The 22,377-nt window shown below is 47.8% G+C and overlaps 1 protein-coding gene across 1 annotated transcript in view; it reads left to right on the forward strand.

Moving 5' to 3' along the window:
• The window catches only part of afap1l1b (actin filament associated protein 1-like 1b), a 71,887-nt gene that overhangs the window by 28,011 nt on the left and 21,499 nt on the right, over positions 1-22,377 (forward strand). Inside the window, exons 2-5 of the mRNA XM_084320827.1 lie at positions 397-522; positions 16,696-16,776; positions 16,962-17,038; positions 20,340-20,457. Coding sequence (XP_084176953.1) covers positions 397-522; positions 16,696-16,776; positions 16,962-17,038; positions 20,340-20,457 — 402 coding nt within the window. The remainder of the gene's footprint in view (positions 1-396; positions 523-16,695; positions 16,777-16,961; positions 17,039-20,339; positions 20,458-22,377) is intronic.

Raw genomic sequence — 22,377 nt, forward strand, 5'->3', positions numbered from 1 at the left:
TTATATATATTGCATGGTTGCCTCCACCATCGGTGTGTCAATGTGTGAGTGGATGGTTGAATGTGAGGCATACATTGTAAAGCGCTTTAAATAATATGCTATATAAATGCAGTCCATAAAGTCAGATTTCTCACAAAATGATGATAATGTTCAAGAATGTCAGTTGAATATTATTTTCAGTTTGATACTGCATAATCGTTCCTGTTGTCATGCAACCCAGTGTGATGAATATCAATCATATATATATCAATATTAGAAAATGCATTCTAAATATCATGATCTTCCTTTGACAGATGACAGTACAGGGCCACCTGTGATGAACTAACCATGCTTTCTCTCAGCAAAGGTCTGGTAGGTTTATTGTGTGGTTCACTCTTGATAACTTTTCTTTTGTAGTGATGGAGCGTCTAGTGAGTGAGCTGGGTATCCTTCTGAAGATGCTGGACCAGGAGAATGTCAGCCCTGCCACTGCTGACAAGATGACGTCTGTACGCAACATGATGGAACAGATGCAGCCCACAGGTACAGTCTAGACCAGGGGTGGGCAATTATTTGTCCCGGGGGGCCGAATGAGCAACTGAAAATATGTTGGAGGGCCGGGCCAAAATTCCAAACTCAATTATGCATAATATACATTTTATTTCTATATAAAAAGCAGTAAATGGCATTGTTTTGACCCCTGGTAAGAGTGTATGTTATTTTTTGGCAATTAAAAGGTGAGGTTAGCTTTCAAAAATATCATTTATTCAAATAGAATTTATTTCCAAAATGATAAACAAAATGTGAAACATTAATAACAAAGGGCATGTATGAAAAAGTGCTATACAAATAAAGTTATTATTTTGAGTTTCATATACTATTGAAACAAGGATTTTCTTAGCTTTCTAAAGACATCACATCATCTTATAGCCAAAATAAACAAGACATGTCACTGAACTGTGTAAAGAAAAGTGTCCCAGTAGTAGGGCTGGGCGATATGGCCTAAATATGATATCACGATATTTTCTGACCTTTCGGCGATACACGATACACATCACGATGTTTTTCTTTTTTACCCCAAACAATTCATTATGAGGCTTACCAAGACAGTATGAGTTTGCAAGCTAACATTAAAGACAAAATAAAATACCCATGCATTTAGCATTTTTATATTAGATTTAGATTATTAGATTATATATTGCATATGAGATATTATATGATTTAGATATGAAATATGATGAATTGAAAATGGGGGACCCTGATGTAAACAAGACTAAAGTCTTTCTCTGGTCTGCATCCCCTTAACAATTGTATGTATTGAGCTGTACTGTACCCATTCTGCAATATGTTAAAGTTTTAAATCAATCAATCAATAAATAGCATTTTAGCATTTTTATGAAACTACTGTATATATGTATGTCTCTAAATGTTTTGATTAATTGAAAATGGAGGACCCTTATGTAAAAAAGCCGAAAGTCTTTTTCTGGTCTTCATCCTCCTGTACTGTATTGTACCCATTCTGCAACCTTTTAATACAGTTTTCATTCATTCATTCTGACGGAAACATAATCATTTTGATTGACAGTTGAGTCTGCCAATGACGTCACACCGCTTGCACCCGCCCTGCTGTTCTTAGCACCAATCGGCAAGCATTATTAGTTTTTGACTTCCTGAATGTCCCGTGTGCTGAACATCAACAAAGCTACTAACGTTAGCTCCCCGCGGCCGTCGAGTAGGAGACCAGTGCTTCACAGGATGACTAAATGAGGCATAATGATTTTACTACAACGAATGTTATAATAAAAGCCTTTCCATACATCTGTCTGATTGAAAACTTTATTAACAGACCGCGGAATGGGCATATCTCAGCACAGGCTGAGATATGAACGAGTAACGTGTGGACAGATTGACGCGACACAATCCTCTTGGGCAAAACATCACGATATCCACGATACGTTGAAAAAGTGTATCGTTAATGAACTGTACCCGATATTTATATAATATCGTCATATCGCCCAGCCCTACCCAGTAGCCTTTTTTACTTTACATGCCTATATTAAACATTTAATGTTTTCAGAACTGTGCAAAAAAAAGAAGAAAAAAAAGATCAAGTGTCCCATTTCACTTGTTATATTTCCACATTTTAGTGTTCTTCAGTTCTTTTTTTCTTCATTCAGTGTGATAAATCCAGTCTCTGAGCTTTAACAAGTCCATCAAAGTCAGGTTGCATGTCTGAGGTGGAGATGCGAAGCACAGCTGCCAGATGTTCATCAGTGAGAGAGGATCTGTACCTGGACTTGGTAAACATCATGACTGAGAATGTCTGTTCATATATAGGTGGATCCAAAGAGAACCAACATCTTCTGAGCATGTCTTCTCATGTTTGGAAAGTTCTCCTCCTTGAGAGCAGAGTAGAACTCTAGCAGTGATGCTGACTTAAAGTGCTCTTTCAGTAGTGAATCAGACTGCAGGTCAATGAGTTCAAGCTGAACATCAGTGGGTGCACTATCAACACTGCAGGTAAAGGGAGAGGAAACCAGCTGCATTTCATCCTCAACCTTTTTGAAATCTTGAAAACGCCTTGAAAATTCATCATGCAGTGCTCCCAACATGGATGAGTACCTGTGCCGGTGATCAGCTGATGGTTTGACTTCTTTCAGGGTTTTCATGTGTTTGAGATTGTTGCTGCCTAGTTGCCTTGAAATTAATTGCAACTTTGTCATGAAGGCTTTCACATGGCTATGCATTTCATGAGCAAAAATGCCCTTGCCCTGCAGTTGTGTGTTCAGTAGGGATGGGTACCGTTCACATTTGAACCGATACGGTACCGGTACCTGTGAATCGATACCGGTACCCAACGGTACCCTTTTTCTGTACTTTAGTCTCCAAAAATTTAATCTACCTACCTCAGTTGTGAAAAAAGAAATCCAAACTTCAAATAACCACACTTTCGACCGTTTTCGGCTTGCCCCGACTGCTTTGTTGTTGAATCAAGTCAAATCCTAGGTAAGCGTATATTGTGCGTGTGAACGTTGACATGGAAAAAAAAGTTAAAATATATATAATATAATATAATTTTTTTTTTTTTTTTTTTTATCATGTAATCTTTCGCGGGCCGGTCAGAGGCCCGCGGGCCATACAATGCCCAGGTCTGGTATAGACTGAGTGAGAGAAGGAGGGAAGAAGTTAGTATATTAGAAGGAGGGAGGAGATTAAAGTTAGTAGACTAGAGTGAGAGAAGGAGGGAAGAAGTTAGTAGATTAGAAGGAGGGAGGAGATTAAAGTTAGTAGACTAGAGTGAGAGGAGGAGGGAAGAGGTTAGTAGATTAGATTTTCAGATTATTCAGATTCAGAGTTTTATTTACCACATGGAAGTAATATAAATCATACAGTTCTCATACAAACACATAAATCCAGTTCTACCATGGTCAAAAGGAGCAGGAAGAAGAAAAAAAATCCTGAACTAAACAAGTAACACTTGATGGTCGGCATACAACCTAATTTACACAAAATAATAATGTATACAATATACAAAGAAACAAACAATTCACAGATTCACCAGAAAAAAAGGAAAGAAAGAAAAGAAAATATCTCACTATTCAGATTCATATTTGATAATGACTAAATATTTTATTTTTATAATTATTTTTGAATTGACATATATTATTACACACTATGGAGAGAATTCCACAACTTTACACCAATAACTGAAGGACACATCTGTTTAAGTGTGGTACGTGCAAACTGAATTACATTTCCTCCTACTAAACTCACTTTCTAAATTAAAAAGATTTTGTAACTTTTCTGGCAGTATCTTATTTCTTGCCCTAAACATAATTAACACTGTTTGAAACTTAACCATGTCTGCAAGTTGAATTATTCTAGATTTAATAAATAATCTGTTTGTGTGTTCTCGATAATTCACTTTATGTGTGATTCTTACAGCCCTCTTCTATATGTAGCAGAGTGGATTATCCCTGCTTCGTGGGAACTGTGGGGTGCGGTCAATAGGTAGCGAGACACAGTAGCACCCTGGCCAGCTGCACCTCCGTCTTTGGGGTCCGGAGCGTCAACTGGAGGCTGGTAGTGGGGGTGAATGAGGCCCAGGGTTTACAAACCTGGTCCGGTACTCTGGTCTTCCTCCCTCTCTCTGGAGTAGTCCGCAGTACTCCCCAACACACCCTCACCCTCCACAGTTGCCCCTTTTCCCTCCCACACCTACTGACCGGATGGTAGAGAAATAACTGGGTTCCCCCCCGCAAGCAGTACCCTCCCTTATGTGAGACGACCAGAACCCTTACAATGGAAATGGAAAAGGTAGAATAGCAAGGGGTTACGATTACATATATTACCCGTAGCAAAGGGTTAGGGTTAGGGTTAGAAATAATGAAAGACACACACACAAGACTCCCATCTACATCCTTTACTGTTATTTAAAGACTGGTCATCTACAAATATTTAATAGCAATGGGTCCACGGAAGGTAGTTCTACTATTACTCAAGTTGTAATTCAATACCTTGCAAACACTTATATTGTACACCCACACAGTATAGACTCAGGTATTGCAGACCCAAAGTTAATAGACCCAGATATTGTAGACTTCAATATACTTGACTCCTTACCCACGTCTGGGCTAGTACCAATAATAATACCTCTTCTTAGGCTTTACTTATATGGCAGCGTTACGTTTACCCCCAAGAGGGGAAGGGTTAACTAGATGGGAAAGTAATATTACACACACATTGTATCACGCTCAAAGAAAAGGAAATAAAACCAAAGTGTGGGCCCACAATTACCAAAACAAAAGCCCTATGCTAATGCCGGCATGTAATGTTTATGGGGTACCCCTATGCACTGTGGTTAGCAAACACCAGCTTCGCCCGTAGGCTGCGACACACTGTGTAATGTACGATAGGATCCTGGGCGCCGAAGCCCTAATGTTTACTCTACCAAAATGGCGGCCGCGCCGCTCCACCACCGTCCTGGTGGCAAGATGGCGTCGAACACTCGCGCCGCAGGTGCTAGCAGGCGGAGCTATAGCAGAGAGGCAGTGCTGGCTGAGCTGGTGCTGGGCGAACTCTGCTGGTGGTATAGAACTCCCCGTGTCCTGCAGGCAGCCTGGAGCAGGTGTGCTGCTGCTCTCCGGTGCAGACAGCTGTTGACGCCCGGGCAGACTGCTTGGATGTCCCGTACGTCTCTGGCACGCAGACTATACCGTCACTGTAACTAGGTATAACACGAGCAATGCTACTGTGAACCTTAGCCGCACGCTACCTATACCGCTCACTGTAACTAGGTATAACTCGACTCTTAGTGCCCGACTCTGCACTTAATGTTCATAATATCATAACACTGGTACTGCTAGGATATCGTCTCCACTAGCCAGTACTTCCTATCACCCGTCGCTGTTCCACGGGGCACTCCGGCATAAACGTCAGCAACGGGGCTGTCTAGAGCTCCCCCGTTAGACGTGACTTCTCGTGGTCAAGTTCACTGCCGAGAAGAGAACGACTTCCGCTCGGCTCCTCCCTTTATCATCTCTCAGCTCTCTCCGCCACTCTCTGCCTGCTACTGCCCCCTGCTGGTCCCGCCTGCCAGTCACAAGGGGGACGTACTGTAAAATATGAATCAATACTGTCATTTATGATCCGTATTCACATGCTCTTTGGACGGGGCGTTTGTGTCATTGTTCGTGTGAATCAATGACACTAGTTAGAATGTCTTTGTGTACAAAAAGGGATATAAACACAGTCAGCAGTTCTGAATAATATACCATATTTTCCAGACTGCTACATTTCCCCCCACTTTGAACTTGCTAAGTCCTCTGCAAGTTAACAACAAAACAACAAAAACAAACGCATGCATGAAAACGGTCCTGAGACCAACAGTTTCACACATCGGTTGACAATTACACATTATGCCAACAGTTTTACACACTCCCTCAGGAGTTGGACACACTGTTCCGCGAACACGCTCTTGAGCACGTAGTCCTGGCGATACCGAGCGGGTAGCCGACCTCTGGTGCTCCTCTGGGGCCGAGCGGCCTCCACTCTGGGGGGTTCCACCTCCCCCGCCTCCGATTCCGTGTCGGATTCCTCAGTGTCTGTCGGCGGGTCCTGGACCACGGCCTCACCCTCCGGGGCCATCGATGGACCGCCCGCGGCCTCCTCTTCGACTCCGTCTCCGCCGCCTTCCCCCTCCTCTCCTGAAGGGGTCGACTCCACCTCTGACTCGGCGCTTACGGCCTCCTCAGGGGCGTCCCGCAGGGGACCGGGGTGGTTACACGCCCTAGGATGCGGTTCCCGCCGGTGCCCGAAAGCACCTCCGATGTCTGATTCGGACGAGCTCCGCGGTGCCACCGGGATCTGTCGAGGGGCCCTCCCCCGCACTTCCGGGTCAGAAGCCGGGAAGGGACAGGTCTTGAGCTGGTCTCGATGCACGGTCCTTTCTGGACCCCCTGCTTCGGGCCTGACCGTGAACACGGGCGTCCCTTCGTGGCTCTGCTTAACCACCACATATGACGTAGGCTCCCACTTGTCTTGTATCTTATTACGGCCCCGGATTCGGTGGTCGCGTATCAGGACCCGGTCTCCGGCCCGCAGGAGTGCACCTCTGCTCTTCCGGTCGTAAATTCTCTTGCGTCGATGGGATGCCTGCTTCGCCGTGGCCTCAGCGGCCTCCGCGGCGGCCTTTAGTCGCTCGTGGTGACTCTGCACCCACTCATCTAGGTCTGCCGCCCCCTCCTCAATGACGTCTCTGCCCCCTAGGACATCTCGGGGCATCCTAGCGTCCCTCCCGAAGAGCAGGTAGAAGGGAGAGTATCCAGTGGAGGAGTGCTCGTGGCAATTGTATGTAAGTACCAACTCGGGTAGGTGCTCCTTCCAGTCCCGCTTCTTCTCTGCGGGCAGACTACGCAGCATGTCGTGCATTGTCCGATTGAATCTCTCGCACTGCCCATTCCCCTGGGGATGGTAGGGCGTGGTGCGGCTCTTTGAAATCCCATACAGTCGGCAGAGCTCCTTGATGACGCTCGACTCGAAATTTCGCCCTTGATCGGCATGGAGTCGGGCAGGGCAACTGTAGTACACGAACCAGTACTTGATGATGGCAGCGGCGGTGGTCTTCGCAGTCTGGTCTTTGGTCGGTACGGCAATAGTGAATCTGGTAAACATATCGGTCAGCACCAGTACGTTCTCGTAGCCACCCACCGACCTCTCCAACACGGTGAAGTCCATGGCCAGGACCTCCATGGGGGCCGTCACGTTAGTGCAGGTCATCTGGGCCTGGGCTTTAGGGAACACGTCGCGGGCTAATGCACATCGCTTGCATCGCTTCACCCATTGCTTCACCTCTTCTGCCATTCCGATCCAGTAGTAACCTCGCCTCATCAGGACCACCGTCCCCTGTCCCCCGTAGTGTCCCGCGTCTTCGTGCTGGGTCTCGTAGATCCTCCTTCGCAGGGCTGTGGGCACCACCAGCTGGAGAACCTCCTCTCCATCCCGGGGATCGCTTACGCGCCGAAACAGCACTTGCTGATGCAGACGGAGTCGTTCCCACTGCCCGTATAACTTGCGGAGTTTCGGGTCTCCTTCCTTCAGCTGTACCTTAGTGGGGGGGACCCCCTGTGTCACCGCCCGCCACACCGGACCCAACTCGGGATCGTCCGCCTGGAGCTGCCGCATTTCCGCCCAGTCATATCCGCTGTTCCCCTTCTGTGCCGCTATCCGTCGTGCGCCGACACTCGAGACCTCCCGCGTCTCTGTCGGTCTCCCAGGGCACAGCAGGGCCCGCACTTCCTCCGCTGGGACCACGACGTAGCCCTCGCGGGCGACTGGGGCGGGGACGGACAATGGAGCGGCCCGTTCCTGGAGACCCTGACGGGTGTGGGTGCCAGCCGCGGCTATCATTAGGAAGTCTTTCTCAGTGTCTTCCACTTCAGGTTCTGATCGCATCGGCATGCGAGACAGAGCGTCTGCGTTCTGGTTGAGTCGACCAGGTTTGTAGTGCACCACGAAGTCATACTCCGCGAGCTGAGCGTTCCACCGCTGCTCCACTGCTCCCAGGTTGGCCGTGCCGAGGTGTCTCAACGGGTTGTGGTCGGTGATCACGGTGAACTGGGCGTACATCAAGAGGTCTCTGAACTTCTCGGTGACCGCCCACTTCAGGGCGAGGAGTTCCAGCTTGAACGCACTATAATTTTGGTCATTCCTTTCGGACCCCCGCAGGCCTCGGCTCGCAAAGGCGATGACTCGCTCTACGCCCTCCTGTTTCTGACTGAGTACCGCTCCCAGTCCCAAGTAACTCCCGTCGGTGGTCACTATGAAGGGGAGCTGGAGGTCGGGGTAGGCCAGCACCGGGGGTGTCAAGAGGCACTGCCGCAGATGGTCGAAGGCCGTCTGACACTGCAGCGTCCACTTGAAGGCCTCGGGCCGGCCCTTGGCGAACCCCTTTTTTTCTTTCCCCATCAGGGCGTGCAGTGGCTGGGCCACCTGGGCGAAGTGGGGCACGAACCGCCGATAATAGGACAGGAACCCGATCACCTGCCTCACTTCCTTCGCCGAGCGCGGCGCCGGCCAGTCCTCCAACGCCTTCACTTTGTCGGTGTCGACCTGTATGCCGGCCGCGGAGACCACGTGTCCCAGGAACTTGACTTCGGTCTTCAGAAGGAAGCACTTCCGGGGCTTGAGCTTGAGTCCATGCTCCCGAAGCCGTCCAAACACCAGGTCCAGCTTCTGACAGTGGCTCTCGAAGTCGCTGGCGAACACCAAGACGTCGTCTAGGTAGACGAGTAGGACGTCGAAGGCCAGGTCCCCCAGCACGGCGGTCATCAACCGCTGGAACGTCGCTGGTGCGTTACACAGTCCGAAGGGCATACGAGTCCACTGGTAGAGGCCGAAGGGCGTCGTGACAGCCGTCTTCTCTTGGTCTTCCTCTTTCACCGCCACCTGGAAGTAGCCGGCGGTGAGATCGAGCGAGGAGAAGATCTTGGCTTGCCCCAAGGCGTCTAGGGACTCCTCGATACGAGGTAGGGGGTAGGCATCCCGGTGTGTCACGTTATTTAGGCGGCGGTAATCGCAGCAGAACCGCACGGAGCCGTCTTTCTTTATGACGATCACGGCTGGTGACGCCCACGGACTGCAGCTCTCTACCAGGACACCCAGGTTCACCAGATCTTGCACGTGTCTCTTTACTTCTTGGAACACGTGGGGCGGTATTCGGCGGTGCCGTTGCTTGACCGGGTGTGCGTCACCAGTGGGGACGTAGTGTGTGACCGTGGTTGTGTAACCATAGTCCCCGTCGTCAACGGAGAACACCGCCTTGTGTTTCTCCAATACTTGATTCAGCCGGCTCACTTGGGCTGGTGTGAGATCCTGCAGGTTCGCCTGTACGTCCACGGCGAGCCTGTGGGTCTTCCCGTCCGGCTCTGCCTCTGGCGGGCTGGCTCGAGTCTCAATCGCCGTCACTCGGACGCCTCCGTCTACTTCCTCTACGGTCACCCTCTCCTGGGGCCGTACCTGACGGGGACAGTGAATCTCTGCCAGTCTGGACCGGGGTCGGAGCACAATCTCGACGTCGGTCGGGTTCAACACCCGCACAGGCACTGTCCCCTGTTGGGCGTAGGTCACCACGTTCGCCACCAATAGTCCGGGAGGCAGGTTGGCACTCGGCGTGTTCTCCAGCATCACGGGACGCCGCATCCCTGCTGTCGTCGCGCAACGGCCTGAGACGACCATTTCGCTGTGCGGGGGAATGACCACAGACTCTCTGCCGGCCACCTTGACGTACCCCATCTTTCCCGGGGCGGTACACTCTCGGCCTTCTTGGGCCAGGACGGCGACCACACGGCGGATGGCGATGCTTCTAGCTTCGACACGTCTTCGGGTCACCGGCCGCATCCCCTTGATCCCTGCGAACAGGCCATCTACTCCGCCGAGCACGTTCATGCCCAGCAGTCCCTGGACAGCGTCTCCTAGGTCCCCTCGGCCTGGGTCGTCTTTTAGTATGAATATGCATTTCCCCGTGAATGTCATATCTAGGCACTTCACTTCGGCGTAGAGACACCCCACCACTGGGATCTCCAACCCGTTGGCGGCGATGAGAGTGATCCAGTTGGCGGGGGTCAACTTCGACTTCGGGAAGTGTCTTTGAAAGTGGCTCTCGTACATGGTGGTGACTTCGGCGCCGGTGTCGAAGAGGCAGCGGGTCTCGACCCCGTCGATCTGGACGTCTAGAGTGAGGCATTCCCCTTGCGCGTCTTGCGTCTCGGTGCCCTCCGTGGCCGCGCCGGCAACTCCGGTTATGACGGCGTCGACTGTCCTTCGTGCTCCTGGTCGGTGCCCTGACGAGCCCGGAGCTTCGGGGTTGGGAGTAGAGGCGGGGCGTGGCTCGCCGGCCGAGCGGGGGCATTCTCTGCTGATGTGGCCCGGCTGATTGCAGGCATAGCAGATCAGCCGGCCGTCTTCGTCTCGGCGGGGTTCTCGCGTCGTGTCGTCTCGGCGTCGCCGTCCGGTGGCGCCTCTCCGGGGCGCGTCCCGCTCCCGTGAGAAGGTCTGAGCCAGTTGTTCCTGGCGCACGCCTAGTTGCTCCATTCCCGCCTGGATCTGCCGAATAGTCTCCCGCAGTGAGTCAACGCTCGGCGGGGTCTCCCGTCCCTCTCCAGCCGCGGCGTGGACTAAACCCCGGGGGGGACCCTTGTCGGCGGGGTGGACCAGCTCGTCCTCCGTCCAATCGATCGCCGCCTGCAGTACCTGGGGAAATGGCCGCGTCCCGTCCTCCCTCATGTACTTCCGCATTTCTCTCCTCAGGGCATCGTCCCTGAGGCCCACCACAAACCGCTCCTGCAGCAGGGCGGTGGCGTCGGCGACCAGCGCGGGCGCCCGACGTCGTAGGCGACGGATCCTCTCCTGCAGGTCGTAGGCGAACTGGCGTACGGTCTCTCCGGCGGCCTGTCTTCGGTCGAAGAACTCCCCCAGGCGGACGCTGACCGGGACCTTGTCCCCATAGGTTTCTTCAAGTATCTTGAACAAGGCGTCCGTGTCGGGGACGGTTCCCTCCGTCAGGAAGCGTACCGTCTGCTTCGCCTCGCCTTTGAGGTGGAGCTGTACGACCTCCGCTTGTTCCTCCGCGGGCACTCGACTGGCACGGAGATGGGCCCTCATTGCCTGGATCCAGTCCTCTACAGGCAGTTCCCCCCTCTCCTGTTCACCTCCAAATTCGCTGCACTTCCGCTCTCGTTGGACGTACACCACCGGGAGGGGCGCTGGGGGAAGCTGTTGGATCATGGCCTGGGCCAAGGCAAGCGACTCTCGGTGCCTGGCCTGCTCCAGTTGTTCGTGTTGGTGGTCTAGGGCTTCCGCCTGGTCTTGGAGTTGACCCTTTAGGAACTCCATTTCGGCTGTCAAGGTCCGCACCGTCTCGGCTTCAATCCCTTCCTCTTTGAGCGGGGCCGGCGAGTCACCTCCTTGCGTCACCCGGGACGGCCCGGCTTTGGCCTCGGGCTTCGGGGTGTCGTTGTCCGACATCTCAGGTCTCTGGGTCGTCACTTACAAGGGAGTGGAGTAGGATGTTGATCCTGTTCGTGACGCCAAATGTAGCAGGGTGGATTATCCCTGCTTCGTGGGAACTGTGGGGTGCGGTCAATAGGTAGCGAGACACAGTAGCACCCTGGCCAGCTGCACCTCCGTCTTTGGGGTCCGGAGCGTCAACTGGAGGCTGGTAGTGGGGGTGAATGAGGCCCAGGGTTTACAAACCTGGTCCGGTACTCTGGTCTTCCTCCCTCTCTCTGGAGTAGTCCGCAGTACTCCCCAACACACCCTCACCCTCCACAGTTGCCCCTTTTCCCTCCCACACCTACTGACCGGATGGTAGAGAAATAACTGGGTTCCCCCCCGCAAGCAGTACCCTCCCTTATGTGAGACGACCAGAACCCTTACAATGGAAATGGAAAAGGTAGAATAGCAAGGGGTTACGATTACATATATTACCCGTAGCAAAGGGTTAGGGTTAGGGTTAGAAATAATGAAAGACACACACACAAGACTCCCATCTACATCCTTTACTGTTATTTAAAGACTGGTCATCTACAAATATTTAATAGCAATGGGTCCACGGAAGGTAGTTCTACTATTACTCAAGTTGTAATTCAATACCTTGCAAACACTTATATTGTACACCCACACAGTATAGACTCAGGTATTGCAGACCCAAAGTTAATAGACCCAGATATTGTAGACTTCAATATACTTGACTCCTTACCCACGTCTGGGCTAGTACCAATAATAATACCTCTTCTTAGGCTTTACTTATATGGCAGCGTTACGTTTACCCCCAAGAGGGGAAGGGTTAACTAGATGGGAAAGTAATATTACACACACATTGTATCACGCTCAAAGAAAAGGAAATAAAACCAAAGTGTGGGCCCACAATTACCAAAACAAAAGCCCTATGCTAATGCCGGCATGTAATGTTTATGGGGTACCCCTATGCACTGTGGTTAGCAAACACCAGCTTCGCCCGTAGGCTGCGACACACTGTGTAATGTACGATAGGATCCTGGGCGCCGAAGCCCTAATGTTTACTCTACCAAAATGGCGGCCGCGCCGCTCCACCACCGTCCTGGTGGCAAGATGGCGTCGAACACTCGCGCCGCAGGTGCTAGCAGGCGGAGCTATAGCAGAGAGGCAGTGCTGGCTGAGCTGGTGCTGGGCGAACTCTGCTGGTGGTATAGAACTCCCCGTGTCCTGCAGGCAGCCTGGAGCAGGTGTGCTGCTGCTCTCCGGTGCAGACAGCTGTTGACGCCCGGGCAGACTGCTTGGATGTCCCGTACGTCTCTGGCACGCAGACTATACCGTCACTGTAACTAGGTATAACACGAGCAATGCTACTGTGATCCTTAGCCGCACGCTACCTATACCGCTCACTGTAACTAGGTATAACTCGACTCTTAGTGCCCGACTCTGCACTTAATGTTCATAATATCATAACACTGGTACTGCTAGGATATCGTCTCCACTAGCCAGTACTTCCTATCACCCGTCGCTGTTCCACGGGGCACTCCGGCATAAACGTCAGCAACGGGGCTGTCTAGAGCTCCCCCGTTAGACGTGACTTCTCGTGGTCAAGTTCACTGCCGAGAAGAGAACGACTTCCGCTCGGCTCCTCCCTTTATCATCTCTCAGCTCTCTCCGCCACTCTCTGCCTGCTACTGCCCCCTGCTGGTCCCGCCTGCCAGTCACAAGGGGGACGTACTGTAAAATATGAATCAATACTGTCATTTATGATCCGTATTCACATGCTCTTTGGACGGGGCGTTTGTGTCATTGTTCGTGTGAATCAATGACACTAGTTAGAATGTCTTTGTGTACAAAAAGGGATATAAACACAGTCAGCAGTTCTGAATAATATACCATATTTTCCAGACTGCTACATATAGTATATATAATGTTTTTATATTAGTCTCATAAGTATTCCCCCATACTTAAACACAATAACTAAGATACAATGAAATGAGTGAACAGTAGAGTGTTCTCATTGCCTCATACTCTAACACTAGAGGAGAGAATGAGGGAGGAGGTTAGTAGATTAGAGGGAGAGAATGAGGACATAAGAGGATCATGAGAAGAAAGATGGAGGCTTTCTTGTGTTTCATGTATACTAGCAGTATTGTGGAGTAGTTACCTATGTACACTAGTTGTACTACATTTGACAGTAGTCGGGTCACTTGGGTGGTAGTTTAACTACATTCAAATCATAATAGTTTATCCAGTAGTTAACCCACACTTTATCTGTGTCACTTCATTCGTTGCTCCATATACCTGTATGACATTCCAGACTTAAAGGAACCCGCCAACATTATGGGAAATGCGCTTACCATCTTCTCCAGAGTCAAACAAGAAGATAGATACCAATTTATTTCCTCTCTGTGTGTTCAGTAGAAAGCTATCCGACTGCAAGCTAGCCTAGCTTGGCACAAATGAATGGAAGCGCATGCGGAATGAATCTGTGTTATTAGCCATGTCATTCTCTTTTAACTCTCTCTCCAAATATCCTGTCAGATATGCCATGAAGGATAGAGGGAGGAATTAGACTTCATATTTTATTATTTTCATTTAAATTCAGTTCTGTTTCAATGCTTACAATTTTATGAGATCCATATTCAAACTGCATATTAAAACTGTATGTGCATGTATGACATGTGGAACAGAGTGCACCTCCATGCACACTTCTGTTTTTTGTTGGTTAAAGGGTAAGTTCAGGATTTACCTGCAGCTCCAGCTTGCTAGCCACAAAGCTAATGCAAAGTCAATGAGACGTGAAATAGGGGTGGGCGGTAGGTAAGGGAGCGTACTGTGTTCCCCGGGTCCTATGTTCCCCGCTCCCGATAAAAAGAGTCCTATGTTCCACGGGAATAGAAGTTTAACGTTTGAACCATACACACGCAATCAATAGCCTACCACCTAGCCAACAATATTATTGTCTTTCCTCCAGAAACATTCTCAATTCCATTTATCTTGTTTCCGTGCCGGCGAAATTCTACCGTTCGTTGCGGCGACTACTAACACACAAATTTAAGCATTGATTTTGGCAGTAGGTTAGGCTGCCACTCTCGATGGCGCTCACTGGCTCACTGGCCCACTGTTTGAGAATGGCTGATCTAGGACCTGGGGAACATAGGACCCTTTTTTCGGGAGCGGGGAACATAGAACCCGGGGAACATAGGGATGACCACGTAGGTAATGGCATAACATTTATATCACAGTATATTTAGAAATGTGTACGGTAAACGGTATATATGGTATATATAACAATGACAAATAACAACAACAAATAATTAGTTCAAAATAAATGTGCTTCGGGGCGGTCAGGTGGTGTAGCGGAGATTGCGCTCGTCACCAATGCAGGAGATGCTGGGTTCGAGCCCAGCTCTCGGCGTCGCTACCAGCTTGGCTGGTCGTTCATACTAATAAAATTGGCAGTATTAGGGGGTGGGAAGCTGGTGGGTGGGAATCTGGCGTTGTGGACAGCGACGCCTACAGGTCAGGTCTCGGCGCTTGCTCAACGGGGGCAGGACTTGGTGGAGATAGCGTGCCCTCCCACGCGTTACACTTCACCAATGAGAGTCCTCGCTGCCAAGTGAAAAGACGTCACTGGCAGTCGCCACACGCATCGGAGGAAACGTGCGGTCGGCTTCGGGACGCCCTTGTACCGACTCGTAGGAGAACATGCATACAGCAGCCAGGTAGGGGAGTAGCTCACCGCGTATCTCGGCGCTATTCCGGCATCGGGGACAACCGTGCGCGTCACGGATCTGGGGTACACAAGTTCGACTCCCGGACTCGCCGTATTTTCTCAGAGTGTCTTTCCCCCGATCTATATCCTATTCAACCTGTTTCTGTCGGTCATGCTTGACCAGAAAAAGCGATAAACGCTAAAAAGAACCAGCTGACTGGTCAAAGTTCTAAAAAAAAAATTGGACGGGGAGAAAAAAACAGAAAATCGGAGAAAAAAAAATAAAAAAAAAATTATAAAAAAAAATAAAAAAAATTGCTTCATCCATCATCACACTGCACTGGGTTTACAAAAGCCTCCACAGGTGGTGCTAAACGAAAAACCACAACGCAGACATCGCTAGCCAAGTCATTCTCGTATGACAAAAAAAGCAAGTGATGGAAGGACATTACAAATCCATGACCTAAACTAACGTTAGCAGCTAATGTCAACTAAGATTGTCACAAAACAGTTAAACTAATCCTGGAGCTGGTCATAGCGGAGCAAAGTTGGCTTCTATAAAAACTAACTGGATAATAAGTATTTCATTTCATTAACTGAAATATTCTAAAATCATTAAATCTTGCTATAAGCCATTCTCTCTCTCACCTTTAGGCCATTTCAGGGCTTATACAGACTGGAACGTGGTCTCATTAACTGTTGTGGCTAGCAAGCTGGAGCTGCAGGTATACTGTATGATGAACAGCATGGATTGTGCTGAGAAAGGACTCTACTGGGTTGCGCAGCGGACTAAGCGCTCGTCACCAACGCGAGAGACACTGGTATCGAATCCGGCTGTCAGCGTTGCCTCCGGCTTGGCCGGCCATCATACTGGCTCAATTGGCAGAGTCAGCGGGAGGAAAGCCGGTGGGTGGGTCCGGGTCGTTGTAAACAGCGACTCCTACAGTTCGGTCAGGGCGCCTGCACAGCGAGGGAAGGATCTGGAGGGAGGTAGTGTGACCTTCCACACTCTCCCAGTGAGAGTTTGCGCTGCCAGGTGAAAAGAAGTGGTGGGCTGGGTACACATGTGTCGGAGGAAGCATGTGATAGTCTCCGGCTCTCCGCCCTCCCAGACCGACGGTAGGGGGTAGAGTGCCCAACGACCAGGAAGGGGATTGGGCATTGGCATAACGACTAACATTGGGAGGGGAGAAAAACGGAAAAGAAGGGGGAAAAAGATAATTAAAACAAAAAAAGGACACTACTAATCAACAACATAATTGTTGTTGTTTGTCCGAAATCTTGAACTTACCCTTTAAGTTTTTGGTATGAAAATGTCAATACATTTCGGAGTTACAAACATTTAATTCTCCTAAACAACTTCCATGCCTGCCAGGTTTGTATTAATGATGTTCTACCTTTAGGTGCAGTTCTGTAGGTCTGGATCATACTCCGTATCTGACATGACTGATCCATCTTTTGTGTGAACCTTCTGATCTTTTCCACAGTGAATGGATCAGACCTCTACATGAACAGCTGTCTCTATGGCAACGGCACCAGCTTTGTTGAGGCTCTGTTTGAAGATTTTGGTGAGTAGAGGCGAGACAGTGCTTGTGTCGTCCCAGGGGTAGCAGTCGTCTACAGTGGGGCGGGGCGCGGGGGGGGGGGGGGGGGGGGTCCATATATAAAGCTTGTTTCAATGAGGATGGTGGTGGTTATGATGATGATGATGATGATGGCGGTGATGATGATATCTGCCTTGATTCCCCATCAGACTGTGATCTGCACATGCTCAGTACATCTCCTGAAGAGCAGAAAGAAGAGGAAGAAAAGTCACATCCAAATAAATCTGTAAGTTATGTCTGTAAGTTATGTCTGTCTGTCTGTCTGTCTGTCTGTCTGTCCGTCTGTCTGTCCGTCCGTCCGTCCGTCCGTCTGTCCGTCCGTCCGTCCGTCCGTCCGTCCGTCCGTCCGTCTGTCTGTCTGTCTGTCCGTCCGTCCATCCGTCTGTCTGTCTGTCTGTGTCAGTCTGTTATCTGTTTATTCCAAATAGATTAAAGCTAGAGGGGGCAGTTCCTATCTACACAGTACAGCCAAAGCGTCCCCACTGCTACTGCACCATTAGAGGCAAATTCTGAAAACTCCACCTGTTTTCTATCCAGAAGACAACACTGCTTCTTCCTCATTTGAGATTCAGTGGTGGTTGGAACGCTGAATTATACACATTACTGCCACTCTAGCCATTTTACACCGGCCAGGCTCCGTGCTGGAGCCGGTTCCCGAACGTAATCTCGCACCGGCCGGCGCATTCAGACCGGGATTCATTGGTTCAGAATGTGACAAATAGGTGCTCAGCTGGCACCGGAAAATAGTTGGTTTTTCCTCGCAAACCGTGACATCATCAGTGGGCGTGTCATATTCTAGGCTGTGAAGACGGGGAAAGTAGAGAGTCGGCATTGCACTCAACCGATTCATTCAACAGGAAGCGATTTGCGAGTACAATACACCATCCAACCAGAGTGGATAAAGAAATGCTCCAGAAATGACTGACTTTAATGGGTATCATATAGTAGTAAATCCTACTGTAGAACATGACATAATAGCATGATATCTGATTTATTAATGCCAAATAATGGACGACGACCGCAATTGGCACTTGAAAAGTGTAAATGATGGATTAGTCAGTAGTAATTCATGACGGCCCGTTTAGCTCAGCTGGTTAGTGCCCTGCCTGTGGAGCGAAAGGTCCCGAGTTTGTATCTCTTGCTTACTTTTTTCTTTTCTGTAACGTTAATAAATGTATCCACTCTGGTTGATAAGATAAGATATTCCTTTATTGATCCCCTTGGGGAAATTCAGGCATCATAGCAGCATGGGGGATGGGGGGGGGTACAGGTAGTAAAAACAACACAAGCAGTGTAAACAAATAAGTCAATTATATTGACTATCTAACCAACTGAAATATACAGTATTCACAGTATCACAGTATTCACATAAGGTGCAGTATGCATAAGGTGGTGTTATTGTCCTTTCTGGGACACCAGAGTCGATACATTATTTAACGTTACAAAAAAAAGAAAAGTAAGCAAGAGATTCAAACTGGGACCTTTCGCTCCACAGGCAGTGCACTAACCAGCTGAACTAAACAGGCCGTCATTAATTGCTACTGACTAATCCATCATTTACACTTTTCAAGTGCCAATTGCGGTCGTCGTCCATTATTTGGCATTAATAAATCAGATATCATGCTATTATGTCATGTTCTACAGTAGGACTTACTACTATATGATACCCATTAAAACAAGTCATTCGAATAATAGAAGCATACTTTGCTGGAACGATTAATTTCAAACGTATACAGCGTGTGTGCTTTTGTGTGTGCGCTCTCGCGCTGAGGCTCGCTCTCTACGCATTACCTGAGTAACGCCTCCGTTGATGACGGACACAGTGGAATGTTGGTTCTGCTTAAATGGGTGTAAACGCCGGGTGGTTCGCCAGAGAGCACCAAGGTTCAGAGGGTTCAGAACGGAGCTGGAGCTTGAACCGGAGCCCGGGCGGTTTAAAAGCGCTGTTATAGGGGGATGGGGTTCAGTAACCTCATTACAGAATAGATCTGAGCCTCTAGGTGGCGGTATACAAATGAGAACAGTCAGTTTCCCCTACATAATGAGAAGAAGATCATCTGACTCAAATGAAGTCGGGCCATGAGGAACAAGATACTTCAGAACTGCACACTCTTTTTATAATTTTCTTTATAATAAGTATTTTATTGATATTTTGTCAGCACCACCTGGACATAGCGATTATCTCCAGTGAAACAAGCACAATCACACAAATAAAAAACACATATGTTAACTCTTTCTCTGCCATACCTGAGATTTCTCAGGTTATCTCGCCATGTGTTGAACGCCAAAACCCGAGATTTCTCATTTGATATTTTCCTTTGATCCCCGTTCTATACTGTCAGCCGGAACCATCTAGGTGTCTCTGATTCATATGCCTACGTTGGAATTGCAATGCTGATCGAATCTCACCAGGTGGCAGTATCGCCTACCTTTGAACTGGAATGGCTTGGTGTGGAATGGATACACGTTTTCCTTTCTTTAATTTTTTTGTGCAAGGGCTCCTCCTCCTGCCTGAACAGAGAGAGACAGCGATCGCCTCGAGATTTTGTTGTCTGAAGCGTATTTCCCATATAAACGAGTATAGATATATACACTGGGAATCACGATGGCGATGCGATCACTTGGAATTATTCTTTTTGGAATACCTTCTGGCTAAGGTAAGGTATATTCTATGTCTATTTTACCGAACCTGAAACATGTTTTTGTAACGATCACAGTTTTGTACCGGACGTAAAACATGCTTGACAAACACGATCACAGTTTTGAGTTAAAACGACCCCACCCCCTTGATGATTTTGTGAATGCACATATGTACATGGTATATACCTTTGATTTGGGAGTATTTGGAGCTTCAGGCGATCAACCAGAACGATTTGGGCTTATTGCATATAATGTGTCATATCTCGAGATCTATCTCTGCTTGGATTTATATAGCGCTCTTCATGACATCCAGAGCGCTTCACAGAGTCCATTATTCGTTCATACACAGTCATACCGGTGGTGGTAAGCTACAATTGCAGCCAGAGCTGCCCTGAGGCAGACTCACGGAAGCGTGGCGAATAATCATCGCTTACGGAAGTTATGGCCCCTCCGACCACCACCAACATTCATTCATTCATTCTATGGAAAAAGACTGGATTATTCTGGAAATGGGGCGATGTTTAGCGTGTAGCGTGTAACAAACTAGTGTGTAGAAATGAAGTAATTAGTCAGTAATGGATTATGAACAATGCCTGTCAAATGATCCATACTATTGTATCCATAGCTATAATACAGAACACACAATGGGTCTACAAACATCGCTAAAATTGTCAATAGCGCTGGCCGCCAGCGGCTGGCGCCATTTAGTAAAGTTAATAAGTGAGTTAATAAGTGAAATTAAAAAGACAAGACAATACAAAAACAGTCGGCAACACAACCAAACAAGCAAGGCAAGCAAAGAGATAATAAAAATAACTGCACACTCTTTATGGTCTATATGTTTATCGTTTATTCATTTAAACCATGGGTTGTGATTGTTTTCCCAGACACCAACAGACACGCCCCCACCTCTGCCAACCACACCTCTTCCTGATGACTACTATGAAGAGGCGGTACCTCTGGACCCTGGCTCCGCCCCTCAGTACATCAAAACTACAATAAACAGTAAGTACACACACACGTGCGCACACACACACACACACACACACACACACACACACACACACACACACACACTGCCAGTGTTAATGTAGATCAGGGAGGGGCAACTGGCGGCCCGCGGGCCGCATGCGGCCCTCACCGACACTCCATGCGGCACCAGGCCAATATAAAAAAATTATAATAAATTAAAAAGAAATTATAATATTTTTTTTTTCTTTTTTGCATTCGACTAAGAGGTTGGCAGTCGACTATGGCTCCTTTCGATCCATTAGTCGACTATTCGACTAATAGGGGTCAGCCCTAGTGTGGACATATTCAACACTGTTGAAAGTGCTGTGCAGCAATATGGGGGGTTTGATAAACTGTCCGCTGTTGTTACCGATGGAGCACCCGCAATGAAAGGAAAACACACAGGATTCGCCGGGCTTCTAAGGCAGAGTGGCGTTGAGTGTCCAATGCTGCACTGCATTATACATCAGGTAAGTTCGCTAACATAATTTCCATCTATTGTGGGTCACTAATAATCAGGGGTGCAGTGGTCATGCCACGCGGTACCACGCCGTCCCAGCACTTTTCTGAGCAGAAGTACGCGCACGGATGTGCACACACAAAAATGAAATGTTATTTCATCTGATGCAGATTGCATGCACAAACATTGAAGTTGACATTCCTTCTATTGTGCGCCAACAGGAGAGACCACAAGTGTCTCATTAAAGACAGAACCATTATTGACCCACTGTGGGGGGAGGGTGAATGTCATGCCAGTTTGATAAAGGGTCAATGGGAGGCACTCAGGAATGTTTTGTTTAGTAGCAGGATAAAAGTTTATACATTTAACAAAATCATTTATTATTGCACTTTTGATTTACTGTTGTAGTGAAATGCAGCAGGAATGCTGCTTTGTGTTTGTTGAGCAGTGGGCTTTAAGTTCATACATTTATTTTAATAGAAGCCTTAATTATAATTTGTCATTTTTGTATATTTGGGTTACACAGCAATACTTTCAAATTCAGCTGTATTTATAAATTCATAAAGTTGAAATTAAGCATTACTAAATGCGTTTTAAGGGGAGACACTGCAGGTGAATAGGGTAAAAAAATTAACTAATAGATATCACAATGAAACTTCCCCAGTTGATTACTTATATTAAGACAAGACTTTTTTGTATTACAAGTTTTCTGAAATTGTATGTTTAAATATGCAAATGAGGCATGATCTACTTAAATATGCACTAATTTGCATATAATTCCAGGACAGAAATCTGAACATTGGATAAAGCCATTTTCAAAATTATAGTTTCATTTTGTTGACATATTAGAGCCAAAGGTTATTACAGAGGGGATTTTGGATATCTCTTTTTATCACTCCATAAATCAGAAAATACTCCATTCAGTCCATTTTTATGGTAAAATTCCATATTTCGCCATGTTTTTAGGAATAAAATTTGATATAAATCAGGGTATGAATGCGATATCAACAAACCCTTCTGTAAATACCTTCAGAACATAGATATGAATATAACTGGAAGGTTTGGTGTATGTGAGTGCTACTGAAGTGGAGATTTCTGGCTCAGAGTATGAGGAAAAACTCTTAAAACTCATTTTTGGGAAAACGCCTTCAAAGTTCTGTATTGTAAAATGCCATACTTTTTTTTTTTAAACAGATATTTACAAACACAATACCTAATCAAACCATTAGTAATAGACAACCTAAACACATGCCTGATAACTGAATAATAATAATAATGATGTTATTGAACTGAACAGAACTACACACAGGCTACAAACAGTGTAGTACAGTGTAGTACCCCCTAATAGGCAAAAAATATTTGAATAGATATCACTATGAAACTTTCCCAATTTGTTATGTACATATAAACTAAGAAAAAATATATTGTAAGTTTTCTGAAATGTATGTTTATAT

The sequence above is a fragment of the Notolepis coatsorum genome (assembly GCF_963971535.1).
Source record: "Notolepis coatsorum genome assembly, chromosome: 8".
Taxonomy (NCBI): domain Eukaryota; kingdom Metazoa; phylum Chordata; class Actinopteri; order Aulopiformes; family Paralepididae; genus Notolepis; species Notolepis coatsorum.